This window comes from Lissotriton helveticus, chromosome 10 (genome assembly GCF_964261635.1).
Source record: "Lissotriton helveticus chromosome 10, aLisHel1.1, whole genome shotgun sequence".
NCBI lineage: Eukaryota > Metazoa > Chordata > Amphibia > Caudata > Salamandridae > Lissotriton > Lissotriton helveticus.
Window position 1 is genome coordinate 1,110,600,844 of NC_136071.1, and position 19,951 is coordinate 1,110,620,794.

General features: G+C 45.2%; 1 protein-coding gene across 1 annotated transcript in view; it reads left to right on the top strand.

Moving 5' to 3' along the window:
* CPNE4 (copine 4) overlaps nucleotides 1-19,951 on the top strand; it is a 1,493,383-nt gene that overhangs the window by 1,364,412 nt on the left and 109,020 nt on the right. Inside the window, exon 15 of the mRNA XM_078663874.1 lies at nucleotides 7,448-7,684. Coding sequence (XP_078520000.1) covers nucleotides 7,448-7,684 — 237 coding nt within the window. The remainder of the gene's footprint in view (nucleotides 1-7,447; nucleotides 7,685-19,951) is intronic.

The window sequence follows — 19,951 nt, forward strand, 5'->3', positions numbered from 1 at the left end:
GGGGGTTGCAAAATGCGGGATATGGACCATTAGAGGTAAGTACCGATAAAAATAAATAAAACGAATTCCGTTGCCCACGCTGCATCGCCAAATGTGATGCAGCGTGGGCAACGAAATTCGTTTTATTTATAAGTATAACGTAAGTACAGTATAACGCCCGGCACGGGCCGTGCCTGGTTGTAGGAATTTAAACTGCCTGCAGACAACATTTCTTTTCTTAACAAACTCCATTGGGTTAACCCCTAGACCCAGATAAGATGTGTCTCTTCTTAGTGTATCTTTATGGAAAGGTGCTAGACTACATGGTGGAGAGGGTGTACCTGGACAGATGCAGAGCATCTCTTATGGGGAGCCTAGGAGTGCAGACCGGCGCTAGTGCTGTGCAGGGAACAGAAAGCTCGATAATGGTTCTGCTACATCGCGGGATGCCATCAGGACAAAGTGAGTGGGGTTTACTTGACAGAGGAAATGAAGGAACACAATCATTCAGGGTATTCATAATGACTATAGGGGTGGGTTTTCCTCAAACAAAACCAATCGAGTGCCAGTTCTTGTGGGGTGGAGGGGTGGTTGTAACTACTCCCTATATAAAAGAGGAGCCTGGGATCTTCAGTGGAGAGCAGCTGGAGCACAGAGTAGACTCCTAGGGGCATATTACCAACAAGTAGCGATATTTATCGCTAAATAGGCTTAGCGATGATTTTTTTATCGCTGCCTATCGCTGGATATGTTAGCGGAGAAAACATGCTATTAGCAACGTTTTTCTCCATTGTGCTAAAATATCCAGCGATAGCGGCGAAATGAGTGAATATCGCTGAGAATACAGCGATATTCACGCATTAGTGACGAAATGCTCTTAGCCATGTTATCCACCTCCCATTGGATAACATGGGTAAGAACTGGTCTGAGCAGGCGTTGGTTTTTGGCGATAGCGGGAATATTTCCATCGCTACGCCTGCCTTGCTAATAGGCGATAGCGACGTTAGCGACTGCTTTCAGTCGCTAACAGGTTGGGTACGCCCAATTTGCATGTCATTAGCGATAAATATCGCTGACATGCAAAGCGGGCCCCAAACCGCTCGCTATCGCCTAAAAGCTGTCGCTAACATCAGTTAGAGACAGCTTGCTAATAGAGCGATAGAATTATCGCCGCTTAGCGGCCGAAAACGGCCGCTAAACTGGGGATAATTGCCTTTCGCCACACTTGGTAATATGCCCCCTAATTTCTCCTCTTTTGCCCTGCAGGCGAGTGTGGCATTGGTGAAAGGGATGCTGTGGAAGGGACTCAAAGGGAAGTGGGAGAAAAACAAAAGAATTGAGCAGAGTCCTGACTGCTGCTCTTTTCCTCTCCAGGCCCCGGCATCCCCACTGGGGAAGTTACGAGGCCCTAAAGTGGAATAACGGGGCTCTTAGGAGAGACAAGAGAATCTGAGCCTCGTCCCCCCACTATCCCTCCTTGGCTCACCTCATTTTACTGCTATGATCTCCTAAACAACCCTTTATAAATTCTTCCCACATGCATCTCTTCTTAGACTCGTTCCAAAGCTAATTTTACAACTATGATCTTTCTATTCCATTTCTCGAGACTCATCCCTCCTCCATCTTTCCTTTTACCCACCCCAAACCTCCTCTTATTACTCTGATCTCCCAATAAACACTTTCTAGACTCTTCTCTCTTCTATCCCTCCATTATCCTTTTTAATCCAACTAACAGACTCACATGTCCACCGCTCAAATGAACACATATTTCCCTATACCAATTCACCACTAATCTGTTTTGGGTTCGGAGTAGTGTGCTACTCCCCGGAAAGTGCTTCGACAGGGGTAGTAATCAGTATATAAATACAATTACAATTGGTTTGGATTTTTCCCTGGGGTCCAAGCCTTGGTCTTTCAATTCAGTTGGCCGACTAGTTAAAAGCTGGCGCAGTGTCAAATGAACTGTTCTCTTGGAAAGGAAACAGAAGTGTGTTGTATGGACAAACTGAGCTGCTCTGTCCAGTAAGAGCTAACAAAGGGAATAAGAGTATCTTATGTTCCACCACCCAAAGGAAGACTGTATCTTCTACTGAGTGCTTACTGTGTAAGTCTTGTTATTACAATAAAGTCCTAGAACTATCTAATCTATGCCGACTCTGTGTCACCTGTGTGGATCATTATTTCTGCACTTGTGTTAGCACTAGAGCCATTTGTGAGTTTTCTTTTTTTTAATAGCACAAACTCAAACCAAAGGTATCAGAGTGCTTTACATGAGCACCAGTTGCATTACAGATGGACACATTATATGTATTAGGCACAGGGAAATTAGGTTGTTTGCCCACAATAACAGGATGTTGGGCCTCCCTGCTGGGACTCGAACTTGATTCCCCAGCTGCGAGGTCGACCGCCCTAGCCCTTATGCCACATCCACTATATTAATGCCCCCGTTGAACTCTGGCTTAACGCTTAGCTTTGGAACAGTTGTGAACTAACATTTAATAACAATTATTAAAAGTTTTTTTGCACAAAAGTGTACGTGGTGCGATTATAGATTCAACATCCTGATTCACAGTTTCAGAATACATTGAATTTCAAAATAATAAAGTGCAGGTATGATGATGGAAATCATCTGCCAGCGTGGTGGATTTTTCATATAAAATGTGCAGGCTACAGGATGGGAATGTGGGTGAGGGGTATTATTCGGAAATTATGCAAAATGCATGAAACAGCCACAAACTCATACATTTCAGGGCAGTTTCCTAAGATTATGGAAGAGGGGTGGCGCAGCGGCCAGGGTGCCTGACTTTGGACCACGGGTGCACGGTTCGATCGCCAGCGGCAGGTTGGCTCAGCACCATGTTACTCTAAGCAGGGGCGGCTCTAGACTTATGGCGGCCCTGGGCAGGGAGCGTAGGCAGGGGACCCCGGAAGAGGGGGTCTGGGCGGGGCGGAGGGGGGGTCAGGGTGTTTGGAAGTGGAACAAAGCCAGAGGCCGCCACGCAAATATGTATCCATCCTCAGAGGAATATTATATGAAGGATATATATTGGCGTGGTGGCCCCTGGGGTTTGGCGGCCCTGTGCAGGTGCACAGCTTGCACATGCCTAAAGCCGCCCCTGCTCTAGGCAATAGCTTGCGTAATCTTCCCGAGGGTCTCCAGCGCCGGCACACCTCTCCAGAGGTAGCTGTGCGCTTTACAAATGCTGTTATTTCATTTTATTTAATTTTGCCAGGCATCTCCACTGGGAGTGCTTGTATAGGTGCTCCTAAAAAGCAGGAACCAGTAGAAAATAACCCTAACCCTTGTTTGCTGGGATGTGAACAAAAAGTTCCTCCGACGCAAAGCATTTTCGTTGTAGTAAGAAACAAAGAAAAAAGTCAAATGTGCAGGTGCACAGTTCCTCCTGTGTCGCTCTTGCAGACATTGAAGAAATAAAAATTGGCCAGCGACCATACTCCTGGGACGAGTGACATACTCCTGGGACGAGTGCCTCTGAAGAACCTCTCCAAACAGGCAAGAACATATTCACAGTTATCAATTGGCAAAATGTGATATCTCACCCAGTTTTTAATATGACTGGCACGTGGCATTCACAGGGGGTGCAGGGTGGCACAAGGCCACTTGAATGCTAGAGTGCCTCTCTTAATTGGAAAATAATCATGCACGCCCAGGCCAGAAAATGCAATTAGTCGTCAAGGGGCAGAAGAAGGAACAGGCACTTGAGTGAAACATGGGCTCTGCATTGATTGCTCATCAGCAGCGAGAGATAAGGCTGGCGAGCTGCGCGACTGTGCCTGCTGCGGAAGAGTCAGAGAGAGACGCTGAGTGCCACTGTGCAGGGCTCAGCAGTGTTATCGACAAACCCTACACCTGGGATCAGGTACCCCTTGAGCTTTGAAACATATTTCCCCGTATTACGATGAGTGCGCCATTCCCAGATCTGCCAACTCGTAGGGTGCCCCCGTGTGTCACACGATATCGATTCCCTTCACACGGTCACACGACGAGGACCCATATCACTGAGTGACAGGGAAAACGAACTGCACTGAGTGGATTTTCAGCCTGTCTTTGGGGGCTTTGAACAGCCAATCTCCAGGGCACAAGTCGTAAAAAAAGAAGTGGGGTGACGCTGTCACCGGAAGTGACGTCTCGACAGGGAGTGACGTCACAAAAGATGCCGAGCTCCTCGTCCCAGAGAGGTCAAAGAGTTAAGTCCAGCTGTTTGGCAGGGGGGATGGTGTCCCCACGGTAAAATAAGTGGGGGGACGCCATCCACCCGCGTGGTACCCCGACTCGAGCCCTGCCGATCTTCATTAAGTGGTCTGAAAACACCGAGAACATTGGCACCAGCTTCGGAAAAATCTTTTTTTCTCTGAAAGGGGGGATTGACGGGTGAAAGGGGCAAAAGTCCATGTTAAGTATTTCTCAATATGAGGCTCCCCCCCTTCCAAGGCCCGCCCCCTCCTCAAAAGGTGAGATATTTTTGAAGCTGCTAGCTCTGCATTCCCAAAGGTTAGCAGGAAAGAGGAAACACTGTAGTTCCGAAGGCATTGACCCCTGGCTTGCCCTTTGTTACCCTTAGCACTGCCTTTGCCAGCCCTGGCCTTTGATTCCGGCCAGTGGTGGAGATTCTGACCGGTGGCGGACATAAAGCTAGTATGAGTAAGTGCCTTCTGTGAATACCAAAATGAGTAAGTGTCTTCTGTGAATACCAAAATGAGTAAGTACCTCTGTGAATACCAAAATGGTAGTAAGTTTAGGATTTTGTAGTATGTTAGTTCTGTTATTTAAAAATGTTTTATATAGCGCTGGCTTTTCTTCGCGGGTATTCATTGCAATATAGCACAATTTACAATGAGGTAGTGTTCAAAAACCAATACAAATGGTAGAAAGGAGTTTAAACATTACACAGTCTAATTACACAAGTTGCAATGGGATACAGCAAATCCTGAGGGATTAGGCTAGTGAGAGAGCGGAAGGAGGGAAAGGATGGAAAAGAGGGAGGTAGGGTATAGGAATGGGGAGAGGCTAGGGAGGGGGTAGGTTAAGGCAATATCATACTGCTATACATGGATAATTAATTGCAATGTAACAGAATTACAATGATGTAGTACTCAAAACCCATCTAGACAGTAAAAACAACTCCAGTTTTACACGATCAGATTACATGTATTGCAATGGGCTATAGCAAGTCCTGAGAGATTAGCCTAGCGTAGGAGGGAAAGGATGGAGTAGAGGGGGGAGGGTATGGGGAGAGGCTGAGGAGGGGGGGAGGTTAAGGCAATACCAAGTGGGACGAAGCAGGTCCTATGGGAAAGGCTAGTGGGAGGAGGTAGTGGGCGAAGGAAGATGAGAGAGGGGGAGGAGAACAGTAGGAGGTCGGGGTGGGATGAGTGCCCAGGGGAGGGTTCAAGGACCCCAGAATTTGTTGAGCAGGAGAAGTTTGAGGTCTTTTTTGAAGCTGACGTAAGAGGGGTTGCAATGAAGATCTTTAGGGAGGGAGTTCGAGATGTTAGGCGCGTTTCTGGAAAAGGAGCGAGATCGAGTGGTTTTCCTGTTTAACAGAGGAGGGATAAGAGCCAGGGTGTTGGAGCTCCTCAATGATCTGTGGCAGCCAGCTTGAATCGGACCCATAGTTTCCAATGTAGCTGCTCACCCTCAGATCTAATAGTGACTGGGGGAGGTGTGTCTGAAAAGTTTCAGCGCTCCGTCCAGCAGCTCCGTGTGTTTACTTTGTTCGCCCTAAATTGGCAGGGTATGCCCAGATGTGGGTCCCTTGCTCACTTTGCCACTGGATTCAAGATAGCCTGGCTGATGAGAGGTGTAACAGCGAAACCAGTCCCAGGATGCTTGTGCCCGGTCCAGGGAAGATCTGTTTTGGCAGTTCGGGCTGGACTGTTCCCATGAGCCACAGGGTCAAGACTGATTTTCATATGGCTGGGTCTGAGCTTGGGTGGCCAAGTGAGCTAAAGAACGATGTGGATTCAACCCAGATCTGTGACTTGGGGTGAGTGTCTGAAAAGTTCCAGCACTCCCTCCATCATCTCCTTGTTTTTGCGATATTGTGTTTACTACTATCTCCTAACCTGACAGTCAAACTCCCAAATATTTGTGAGCACCTGAAATCAAATGTTCCGTAAAAAAATTACCACCAAATTATTCTAATTATTTCCTTATCACTTGATGGATAAGTGCAGTACTTGCCTGTCTTTCTGTATGTGTGTGATTTTTTTATGCATGTTTGCGCGTGTGTGCCTAAATGTGCTGACAATTAAACACATTCTGCTCTTTACCTACTCAGAGATGTTTAAAGGCGTGGGCAGAGGGTCCCTTAGCTCAGGGCATCAGCCTTTCAGAGGTTCCCCTGATGGAGCCAGCCCTGTTCTCCGAGAAGTCTGCCCTTATGACCTTGAATAATGCCTAAATAGATTGTTTTGAAAACAGATTTCTTTCATTTATTTTTAATAAGGTGTGATGTAGTGGAGTCTGTTACAGACATTTTGCAGAGTAAAGCTTGTGTTTGTCAACACCATGCAACATCTGTTAAAAAAATCTGATCAAAACATACGAGAAACGGGAGGGGTCACAAATATTATGTGCAATAATATTAGTTATCTGCTGCTGTATTATAATATTGAAAACGCATGTCTCTATCCCTCATTATTAGATGTAAACGCATTTAGAATGTGGACCAATGTGCCTGTGCGCTGTCAGTGAGCTGTCCAAGGAGGGCCGAAAGAGCTGAAATTGGATCATAAATTCAAAGCTGTTCTGAATAGGGGCCCCAAACAATACGCTTGGCCCAAGGGGAAACATCCTTTACAACTGAACCGTTACAACGCGGTACCGTTACAACGCAGGATTTACAACGAAAGTCATTACAACGACTTTCGCTGGAGGGCGCTCTAGGATAGGGGATAGTTTAATTTACTATCCAACACCTTCCCTACTATCCACGGTGACTGGAGTTGGAATAGTAAATTAAACTATTCACTATCCAGCGCCCCCCAACGCATTGCGTTGTTAAACCTGCGTCGTAAAGGTACGCGTTGTAACGGTACGCGTTGTACCATCATACATCCGTCCCGAGGCCCCTGAAATCCTTAAGATGTCCCTGTATCTACATGTTTTATAGATTGTGATGCTTCTCCTTGTCAAATGGTTTTATTGGTATTGATACACAGAATGTTATGATCTTCTAGTTGATATAGTGTATGACAATTAAAGCTTTGAGAGATGTTTTCTAAACCATTCAAAGGTGATACACTGTATTCAGCAGACAATGGTTTACCCCTTTTTCTGGCCAGGTTAGGATGGGGCGGCGCTGCTTTCTATTCATTAAGTATGGACAACAAACGGTAAAGTCCATTGTCATGGCATATCAATACTTACACCACAATGGTAAATCATTGTTTAAGACGGCTGGAAATAATACTGAGTTAGTTTTGATTTCCTTTTTTGGAACAGCAATATTTCATCCTGCTGATTCTGACGGACGGCGTCATCACGGACATGGCCGACACCCGAGAGGCCATCGTCCATGCCTCCCACCTGCCCATGTCCGTCATCATCGTCGGGGTTGGGAACGCCGACTTCAGCGACATGCAGATGCTGGATGGTGACGACGGCATCTTGAGGTCACCCAAGGGCGAACCTGTTCTGCGAGACATAGTCCAGTTTGTGCCATTTAGAAATTTTAAACACGTGAGTTGGATTTAGGTTTTTATGCTTGAAGTGGATGTGATGTTTACAGAGTGTCAAAGATTCATGCATGCTAAAATGTCTGATCATCATTGACTTAGCAGATCCTAGATAGACCAAATATTTTGCAAGTCTATATCTTTGAATGATAAATTATCTGCCACATTTTGACCTAGACTCTGGTGAGAAGAATTGTATGTTTATTTACAATGGTACAAGATTTTTTTAACAACTCTACTGACTTTATTGTAAATTACATGTTCTCCAACCCAACTACCTTCCATAGAGCAAGATCAGAGATTTCACGATGGTACAATCGTACTAACTTTTAGGAGGCGTTCCTGCTCCAGAACGCCCTCCCGGCGCCATAACGCCTAGATGTGGCGCAAGGCTTTACAACGTGACACATCTCCCAGATGCGTCACGTTGTAAATCCCCCGCAGCATTACGCAACGGCGGCGTAGAAGAGGCCCAAGGGGTTTGTAAATCTGCCCCTAAATATTTAGCGCATTAGCCCTTCAAAAAGTACCATTATACATATATGTACCTGTCACAAAAACGATAAAAAAAACATTGACAGCACTTGAAGAGAAGACATGATTATCTACAATTTTACAGAATTACATCGAATCAAAGACAGTCATATGCACTGCAAACGTATGATTTCCACACTAAAAGATAATTTTAGACCATCATTTGACATTTTCTACTTTTGAAAAGAAACACAAGGATTGTGCATGTTTTAAAAAGTAGAAAAACTTGGGGTAAGAACTAGGGGGCATATTATCATGTAAGGGCGTTACATTATCGCCGCTTTTATCGGCAGGAAACTGCCGATAAAGCGGCGATAATGGGCTTGATAATATGCTCTATGAATTCCAATCGAAGCCCATGTTAGATGTGAAGACATCTAACATGGGCTTCGATTGGAATTCATAGAGCATATTATCAAGCCCATTATCGCCGCTTTATCGGCAGTTTCCTGCCGATAAAAGCGGCGATAATGTAACGCCCTTACTTGATAATATGCCCCTGAATTCTTTGGTCGCGAAACAAAGGGCATATTAATTCAGATGCTCCTCCCTAAAACAAATATTGAGGCTCCAGGGCTATTCACCATTGGCCGCCTTGACAGCTGCCCTCCATGCCTTCCTCTTCCATCTGGGGTTACCCCAACCAAGAAATTGTGTCAATCACCCATATACTTAAAGGGCATTTTCAGTCCCAATTTACAGAAGATCACCTGTGTTGAGGTTTGCCATGCTGGTGCCAGGTGACACTAATCTGTAGCTCTGCCATGTTCTCATTTTCATGGGGGGCATCTGGAGGAGAACTGATAATCCCCAAGAATGGGCGTCAATTCACCAATATGCCAGGTGTAGCGGAAGAGACATCACACACCATTTGACCTTTTCTTTTCCTCACACACACACACATGCTTAAAACTACACACACACACATTTACGCACTCCCTCTTAGATAAACACACTCACCTGCAAGCATGCATACAGCAGACATAGAAAAACATTTTTATGGACTTTAGCTGTCACATAGGGTCATATTTCAGCTAACTATAATCCATATGTTATTACATTCATAGTGTGTGAATAAAATAATTCACTATTTGCGTTATAAAAAAATTGACGGAAAACCAGGAAAATGGAGCTCGAAACGACATCCATGAGGACGAGCTGCCCCGGTTTTCTGGCACAGAATTTGCCACCCCTGAGGCCAGGGGTCAAAAAAGCAGTCCTAGGGGTAGCAAGTAGCAAGCCAGGGGTCACAACTGCAACCCCTGGTGACCCCTAAATGATTTCCATGTGCACCAGATTACAGAACAAAATGCATTTTCTCCCAAGAGCAGATGCAAGCTCACAAGTTTTTGCCTTTCCTGGGAGAACACGACAATAGCGACAGCGACACAGCATGATTTTCAAGAGGGAGCAGGGGTACCATCACAGGTGAGGGCAATGTGTGACTCTACCCATCTGTGAACTCGTGCCCGCCTCTCAAGTGCTGTTGTCAGGGGGTAAGGGGTCAGAGTGCACCCAATTAGGGGGCATATCTACAAGGAAATTTGTCATTTCCAAAATGCAGGCATGTGTCTTATTTATAAGAATATGGCGCATACCGTGTTTTCCCTAGTTCTGGTGCTAAAATAGCTGGCTGCCACTAATCCCGGACACCCTTGCGCCATAGTGCTAGGGGGCCTGTGTTGCAGGGATAATTGGATTTGTGCAGGAAGGTATCCTATCCTGCACATAACCAATCAGAAATGGCGATTTGCCACTTCTATGCGTGCTGTAAAATGCAGCACACATAGAAAAAGCAAAAACTAGGAGAAATAAACGTATTCCTGCTTGTGGTGCCAGCCTAAAGCCTGCTTTTGCATGGCTCTAGTTTTTGGTGCTGCCTCAGATTTATACATATTTGTATATCTGGGGCAGCGTCAAAAAGCAATGGGTGTTGAGTGAGTACACCCACAGCAACACCCATTGCAAAGCCCATTTGAAGCAGATTCCTGTGTGAAAGAGTATCATATTTGCAAAGCTGCATTAAGCTATACAAAAGGAGGCTTAACACCGCTTTGTAAATATGGTGCAGGGCATCGCACCACCGGAATGTTGAAGAAAGTGAGGTTCCGGTGGCGCAGTCCCCTTGTACATATGCCCCATTGTGTCTCAAAATCATTGTTCCTCATACTGTATGTTTGAACCTGCCCCTGGATCAGTATTACAGTGCAGCTGTTAAGGTGTTCCTTCTATTACATGGTTCTACAACCCCCTTGCATTTGAGCCAATTCTAAAGCTGCAGCAAATATAACAGAAATACATTCTTTAAGAAATCCATTGTTTGTTCCAAAATCTGCTCATTTTAGAAAAAATAGTTTAATCTCACTAGTTCCGTGGTTCCCTAACTGTGCGCCGCGGCACCCCGGTGCGCCATAATGATGTGCCAGGGGCGCTGCGCACCGTACTAGGGTGACCAACCGTCCGTAAATTTCACGGACCGTCTCTACCCTTTTGTCTGTAATTTTGGCCATCACAGGGAGCAGCGCTGCTCCCTGTGAGAGGCCTCGCACCCCATGATGGAGCGCCTCGCACTCCTCCTGGGGCAAAAGAGCAGCCCCTCCTGCCCATTGTCATTCAGTATGCGGCTGATTGCCACATACAGAATGACAATGGGGCAGTCTGGAGTGTGGCAGCATGTGGCGGCCTCCTCCTGCCTCAGTGTACAGGAGGGCATTCTGTTAGAAAAAAAGTAAAACGCCCAAGCTGCAACGTTAGAGAACACTGCAAGTCATTGTAAAAGTTGCGTTGTAATGGTTGCGTCGTAAAGGTACTTCGTTGTAACAGTTGCGCTGTAAAGGATGTTTACCGACACTTTTTGGTATTGCAATGCTAGAATGTTGCAAATGCAGAGATGGGGGTAATTCTTACTTGTAGGCTCCCAGCTGTGCATTCAGAATATAGCATGTTACAACGCATGCTATTACATGGCATACTATTACAGCGCGGTTGTTACAACAACTGCGTTGTTAGTACGCAATACCTTTACATCACAAGTCATTACAGCGACTTGCTGTAGGGGGCGCGCTGGATTTAGGAATAGTATTATTTAATATTCCTACTCCAGTTTCCGCAAGAGCAGGAAAGGTGTTGGATTTCATATCCAATACCTTAACGTCCCCTACAGCAAGTCATTCTAATGACTTGCAATGTAAAGGTGTAGCGTACTAACAAAGTGGTTGTTGTAACGACCGCACTGTAAAAGCCCTGCGTTGAAACAACAGCGTTGAAACCGATGTTTCACGTACGCTCATAGCTGTTCTGGGCATTTGTACAGTGGATCCTGCTACATGCATATTAATGAGGCAGGACCTATGCAAGGGCTTCCCAATGTTCCCTATGTACAATGCCGGATTGATGCACTGGTACTACAAAAACGTGTGCATTGGTTACAATGCAGATGCTGTGCACACAAAGGCAGTGCAGTGGAACCAGGACAGCACATGGCCTGTAACCACTCCCTCAAGAGCCTTTAATACATTTGAAGTTAGCTCGAAATTAGCATTATGAAAATGAGTTTGGTAATTAAAGCACTAATGCAAAGCGATCTAGATCTTGGGTGCAACCGATCAGGTGAAAGTTTACCCTCATCGGGCGAAAGAGCATGTATATGTGCAAGCAGGGTGACAAACACAAGAGATGCAGAATGCAGCCTGGGTCTCATACAGTGCATTTCTGGAGAGACGTAGATTTCCAAAGGAAAGGAGAATATTAAAAAGTTGGCGCTTGTAAAATGTCACTTCTGAGAATGGCAAAATTATAACTTTCTTTTTGGTCTTTTTAGTCACGTGAAATACGCTTTGTCAGGGTCCCTGCACGAGTGGTTTATAAAAAGCTTGTAGAAATTAATATGTGAATAAGTGGTCGCTTAATTAATGTAAAACAGCAGCCGGAAGTGTTCATTTTCTAGATGTGGATCTCAGATACTCGTGCCGCAGACTCTGATCAGGGATTCCATGGAATTCCACAATTCCTGAAACTTTTCCCCGACTTACAAAAGGGTTCCACTTCGGTTGTCTTCCACCTCCTCTAGGCAAATGTAGGAAAGGCTCTTGGGGCTGGCCTTTAGACCCATCAGTTCTCGGCTTGCACAATGGTCCATCACTTCTCAGAAAAGATTTATTAAAGTATTTTTTTCCCATGGGTAAGAGCATCCTTAGAGTGACGCTCCACTCTTCAATACACAGACCAATGCATAGCCAGAGGGCAAACAAATAAAGGTTCGCTGTATTGGTTGCCGGGAAACTTTGACCTAACGATTGCAACATCTAATGAACTTAGTTAAACTGGCTTCCTGATGCATCAGGTTCCCAATGATAGGGCTTTCACCAATAGCCTCTCACACACTCAACAAGAAAGTGTCCGACTTCTTGAAGGTGGGTTTACAATGTTTGCTTTAATAGAGCGAGAGCGGTGTGTATGATACCGGGGCACAGTCGGAAGCACCGCACCAATGCAATGCACGGAGGAGCTCAAGGCTGCATAAAGTGTCGAAGTCCCTTGGGACCCCTGGCGTGAAGAGAGCTGGAGGCCACTGAAGGTTGAAAGGACCTCAGTGGATGCAAAGAGGCCGAGTGCCCTGGTGATGTTGGGATCCTGAGGCTCCAGAAGAATACACAAATGTTTAGCATCTCTTGAGTCACAGGGAATCCTAGATTCATGAGTTACTCTGTCTGTATAACCTAGACCTATTTTATCATTTTGTTTGCATGCAGAGGGAGGGCGCAGAGAAAGAATATAGAATGCATCACTGCATTCCCTTTTTTGTTTGATAATCCAGCAATAATTAAACCTATAGCTCTTGGCCAATGTTCTTTGGTTTATTCCAGAAAATGCCCCATTTTGCTCAGTTTAACTTCAAAATCTTAGCGCGAATATCTCCAAAAGTTGGTAATAGGAGATAGCGATGTTAGCGACTGTTTCCAGTCGCTAACATCTTGGCACGCCCACTTTGCATGTCATTAGTGATAAATATCACTGACATGCAAAGTGGGGCCCAAGATGGTCGCTATCTCCTACTAGCTGTCGCTAACTGGTGTTAGCGACAGCTAGGTAATAGGGAGATCATTTTATCTCCACTTTCTTGGCTTTTAAAGCCAAAAAAGCGGAGATAAACCCCCTTGATAATATGCCCCTTAATTCTTAAAGTAGCCATGAAGCCATGAGGTGCCTCTGCCTGAAACTTGCACATGTCCCCTGTGCATCCCCTTAGAAGGAATAGTGGCCTGGAGGCTGGGACGGGAAGCCGTGGACAAAGAAGGAAGAAGAATAAAAAAGAAGGACATGATCTTGTTAAGGGCAGTAATGTATACACCCTTGAGGTTGCTAAGGCGCTGGATTAAAATCGCTCACGCAGCAAAACGAATGAATCACAGCAGGCCTTCGAGCGGGCGCATTTGCAATCCTTGGCCCTTCTCAGCAGACGCGCAATCAAGGTTGCATTAACATACTTTACATTCATTCCGCTGGCACTGATCCTTGACACTGAGCAAATTGACATTTATTTATGCGGCACGCTGCCGCGTGCACGCGTCTGGCTCTAGTTCTGCAACAAGGAACCTTGACTCCTCTGTACCACGTCTCGCGACAATACCTCAGTGACATTTGAAGTCACCTTTTGCAAAGGAACGGTCTTGCTTTTAATGTTCCATACAAAAGCCTGCACTCCATCCTCCCAGTTGCCTTTAGAACACCGCCTTCCATTGCGGAAATAGAGTCTGTCACATAAAATCCCTGTACCACAGCTCTACATTTCACACAATTAACCTGCATTGCACCCTTTGGTTATCTCCATTTCCCAGATATTTGGTGTCTGCATCCTGAAAATCACTTCTCTTTCAATTCACTGAACTACTTTTTTCGTTTGCTCAAATCTTCAATTCAGTCCTCGATTAGTTAGAGGACAATGCGCCGTTCCTCCTCTCACCACTTCCAGCCCCTAGAAGAGCATGTTTGACTGTATTCAACAGTGGGTCTGTGGTTACTTCACTTATCCACTGCGCGCCCGGTCCTATGACTTAACGCTGCAGTTTCCTATAAAGGACATTTCTGAAACCATTGTCTGAACTTCCCTAAGAGTTGAGCATCACCATTGACCAGAGCAGCCAGCTAAATCTGTTCTGGCTTCATAGTCGTCTAAAATGATCATGTTGAAAAATTGCATGAATAGCGATCCCACTGCATGAAATGGCAGCGACTGCCAGGATCTGAGGACCAAGCTTACAGAGTCTGCTCTCTCTCTCTTTCTCTCTTCTTCCATGTTGTGTATATCGGTTGTCAGGTTAACAAATGAACATTGAACTATCCGAGGGGCATATTATCAAGAACGGCGATAAAATCGTCTATGTTTTGCTCCTCAAGTACTCTTCCCTTGCCAGTGCTGGCCAGTTGGAGAAGTTTAAAATATCCAACATCAATATTAGAAAAATCCTTGAGTAAAGGTCTATCCAGATGAAAATATTGCAGAATACAACTTTGGGGGAAATGGCAGAGCAGCTTCTGGTCTTGATTGTCTCCTATTATCAATAGATTTACAAATGGCGTGATGGCAAATCTGGTTCCAGAGGAGAGCTGAAGAGATTGGTTACTATTAAAGAATTTGGTGGTCCCTGAAACATCGCTGTTTCTTATTCTATGTTATGCCGTGTTCTGCAGATGTGTATATAGCGCTCTATCACCCGGGAAGGTATCTCAGCTCTGAGCAGGTATGATTCTAATCAAACCATGGCCTAGTAGGACTACTCAAAGAGCCAGGTCTTCAGCTTCTTGCCTAATCCAAGAAGTGAGAAGCTGGCTCATATGTGTATTGAAAGGTCGTTCAATGCATTAGGAGCGATGAAGGAGATGGCTTGACCTTCGGATCTAGTTTCAACATGTGTGGGTTTTGTGCAAGTAGAAATCCAGGCAGGCACAGGTTTCTGGGTCAATGTTATATAGTGCTTTGAATGTGTGGATGAGGAGTCTGAATTGTGCTTGTTTGTGTATGGGGAGCCAGTGGAGCTCCTTCCAGTGTGGTGTCATATGAGTGTGGTGTGGGAAGTTGAGAGAGATTCTTGCCTCCGAGTTCTGAATGGTCTGCAGACTTCAGTTGAGGTTTTTGTTGATCACGGCGTTGAGGGTGTTCCAATAGGTCAGTGTGCTTGTGACAAGAGCATGCATGACCGTTCTCTAGGTGCTGATTGGGAAACATTTGAAAATCTTCCTCATCATCTTCAGGGCATAAACGCTTGAGGCACTAACACCTTTGGGAACTTTTGTCAAGTTTGCTGTTGATGGCAAGCCCGAGGTTCATGGCGTGGGTGCCGGTCCTAGCTCTGGTGGCCACCATGTGGAGTCCAACTGTGAAGTGCTTTCCTGAAGATCACAATTTCGGTCTAGTCGGTGTTCAGCTGACCAACTAACTTGGATTTGGCTTGGAAGAGCCAACCCCAACCAATCAGGATTGTGACAGCAGGAACGCACTGAACCGAAGTGTGTGCAGAGCTTTCCATTACAGGGGAAACGGACAACTCCTGCTAAAGACACAAAAAGAGATGGGAGTAATGCTTTCAAAAAGTCTAACCACTGACAATCGCTTGAGGTAACATTCCAGCCCATAGTTTTTTTGCCTCCTATGCCCCTCAGAATTAGACTCAGACATATGCAAATCAGCTTTGGTTTTGCTCTAAGAGGAACAGTATAGTCTAGTCAGAACTACCATCAAGTACCTTTCCAAACCAGATCACCAGCAACCCAAGACCAGTATTAGCCTAGTTAGGTCTCTTCTGTTAGGTGCATCTTGATCCGGTGGCACAGTTAGTACGAGACCCATGTTGGGGTATACCCGTGGCCACTTAGTATCTTACATCAAACACACACATGATGATGGAATAAATGCTTGAAACTAGTTTAATCACTGGCAATCTCTTGGGATGCCATTCCAACCAGATGTTTTTGGCCCAGAATGCCACCTCAAATTAGTTCAAACCACACGCAAATCACCCATGGTCCTGCTTCAACAGGAACAGGCCAGCACAAGAAAGGTCCTCTCTGAACCAAGACACAAGCAACCCCTGTGGAAAGTCAAGGGCGAACAATACTTTGTGGGGTGCCTGAAGTCCAATACAGAGGGGACACCCCCATACAACTGTGAAGGGCCAATCCAGCTCACATTCCACTCCTTTCCTTGCATTGAGGTGAGAGAACCTTTGCTGGTGACTCACTGGACTGTTGGGCATAACTCATGTAGTTCCGTGTAGCATAATCACATGGAATTATCTAAGAATTCCACAAGAGTACATGAAATTACACAAGAAGAGCGGTTCTGCGTTTAGCACTATTTCTTAACGCAGAAAATGCCCCTTTGCATTCAAAATGGATTCAAGGAGGCATTTTCAACTAAGAAATCGTGCTTAACACAACAGAACATGTATAGCGAGCGTGAGTAGCCACTCACACTCACTAAATGAGCACTTGGAGATTTTCACAACTTACTTCTGGCACTTAGTGCTATATTCTTGGTGCAAAATGCACTCTTGTATCCAAAATAAATGAAGGACTCAAGTAATTGCATAATCATCTCTAATTCTGCTTCAAAGAGTAATGCGGAATTACCGAACTTTCTTCAGTTACTTCATGCTAACCGCTAACTGAAATTTCTACCAGGCCTAATTTGAACACAATGCTGAGAACAGTGCTTAAAGAGGGCACTGGTCCAGCAGATGAGGGAAGATCTCCTGGCTAAAAGAGCAAGCAGGTAAAATGTTGAAGTGCAGCAGTGACATCTCTGGTAAAGTCTGAATGAAGGAAAATCACGCATGCGAGGGGTGACATTCCAAAGTAGTTGTTCTGCCATGCTGCATTTATTTCATAAAATAGAATATAGTAAAATACACACATGCTTCATCTTTACTCTTCTTCCAGCAAATACAGTGTTGAATAGAATTGTAGACCAAAGGAGTCTATCTATCAACTCTCATGCTTCAAACGCTGAAGGAGCCTCTCAAGGCATAAATCACTTAATCTCCCCATGCCTAGCAAAAATGAAAGTGTCCTCATGTAATGCAACTGGTGCGATGTAAAGCACTCCGACACCCGATTCGTGTCAAGTTTGCGCTATAGAAAACTCTATAAAAAAAAAAAGATTAGTAGCAGAAGGGACTGTAATTCTCCATAGAAGGACCGATCAATGACTGCTGCCAACTCAGATGGCCTTGAATGGCCAATCAGCAGGACATTTTACATTTAAAATCATTGCTTAATTTGACCCAGTGGTTTCCGGTGCTCATCACCGGCACTTAATCATCAACACCAGCGCTTATTATGAGCATCAGTTATGACACATTCGTTTACGGGGAAATTAAGTGATTTTCCCAGAATCACAGGATGATGTGCGGACACCGAGACTAGAACCTGGTTCCTTAGCACTGAAGTCGGCAGCTCTGCCATTACACCACATTCTCTCCCAAATTTCATTGGTTACACTTTAACCACTGTTAATAATGTTCTCGGGGAAGGAGGAAGTGTGCCTCCTGGTATTGCTAGACCTCTCAGCTGCCTTCAACACTGTTAACCATCCAACACTGATTCACACCTTGAATTCTCAAATGGTAGTTACTGGCAATGTCCTTCACTGGTTCTGCCACTAACTTTACAATTGACACCAGTTCTCTCACATGGGAACCTCCAGGTCCAAGAACATCACTATCACATGTGGAGTCCAGCATTCCTGTATCATGTTCAACCTGTACTTGGAACCCCTTGACACTTGTGGAATTTTAGTTCGTGAACTGAACATCATCTGCGCCATCTTGTCCATTCCTCAGACCCACGTATGAACATACACGATAACCATTTTAGGTACCATGGTCTCCCTGTTCACGATCGATCATCAGCGCACTTCCCTGACCCTGCAAGCCTCCCCCATGCACTCTGGCTGACCCCGCACCCACATGCGCAAGTCATGAACCCTCCTCTTCCACATGACTCTGTCTCTAGGAATCACACCTCGCGCCTGACCAACACCTCCTTTCCTTCCATGAATACCCCTCTTTTGATAAACCCTCCCTCTACGCTCGATGATCCACACTGATCCTTTCTTTCATGAATACCTCTCCTTTGATGACCCCTTCCTCTGAGCCCGATTGTCTGTACGAACCGCTGGTCATCCCTTGGCCTGAGGATACAGTTTATTGCCCACTACTGTATGCACTCGACCCTTTTCAAAGGAGCTACTATTGATCATGACCTCCCCACCCCTTGAGATTCGATCAGGCGCACACATTCCAAAGGAATCGGCGAAACACTCAGCTGCATGATAGCCCCCTCCTGTTGTATGGGGGGTGAGGACCTCTACTGTAGCCACGTGTTGGAATGAGCCGGAACCGGGGTGGGGGGGGGGGGGTACCGAGGATGTCATTTTTCACTACTTCACAATGTCTTTATTGTAATAAAGAGTGGTCACATGTCATAAACCAGTGTATAAAAGGCCAGGCCTCAGAAAGGCTGTCAGAGAGCACCTCGAGACGATACCTTGTTGTCCGATCTGATGTGTTCTGCTCTGTCGGAATAAAACGTGTTTCCTGTCTTCCTGTCTCCAGCGCCTGCCTCTTTATTTGATAATCTTCATAAGGTATTAGAGGCGTTTAACGCCGGGCAAAATTACTTAAGAAACATCGACTAAATCGCCTGACCATTTTGCTGATCTTCATCACACTCTACTCACAAACACCAGTATTGAAATTCATCACTATGACAGCAATACACAATTCTATATGGAACCTCAAAAACAGCCTGTGCCTCACCAACACCTGCATGTTCAGCACTTACCTGAAGCTCAACCCCACTAAGATGTAATTCCTGTTATTTGCCAAAAACAACAAGCAAGATATAGTACAACCCTGGCTCAATGGCATGAACCATGACTCCCTTCGAACCACAGCTCACACCCAATGTCAAGTCTTTTGAATTCTTTCAGGACATCAACCTCACCCTCAAGGAAAACATACCCAAAAAAACAAAGACAGCCTTGTACCAGCTTTCTGTACTGAAGAAAGTGACACCAATCCTCCCAGGAAACAACAGTAAAAAAGAGAAACAAAGGAACTAACTTTTTCCGTCTATGCACCCAGGATCTGGAACTACATTCCTGTATTCATCAGGACTGCCCCGAAAGTGCTACAAATCAGAAACTTTTAAAGACGTACCTCTCTAAAGAATATGGCATCATGATGCAGCAATGTCCAAAACCATGTTCCTGTGGAATCACTTGTTGATTCTACCTGTACCATTGACCCCCTACAGCGATCTGCTGCCTTTTGGCTAGGTTCATGCTAAACAAACACCACATACATAAACAGATACATCATTGTAGCCATAACCAGTTGAAAAGTAGTGTTATATGAATTCAGAGACTTTCTGGATGTCTCTGGAATTAAGGTGAATCTTTCCAAAACAGTATACATGAATACATACTTAAGAAACAAAATCTACTGAGATTGCAAGCAATCTCTTCATATGCAATAGTGAAATATTTTGAGGTTTGACAAAGATGACCAGATTCCCATACAAGCCAGCGATGTGGTGGCCTGGCCAGGCGATCATAAGTATCACAAATACATAGCTTCTCTTGTGCCCTTCTTTTCATCTTTCTTACTATCTCTTTCTTTCTTTCTTTCTTTCTCTCTCTCACTAAGCCACATCAGGAGGGGTTAGTCAAGCATAA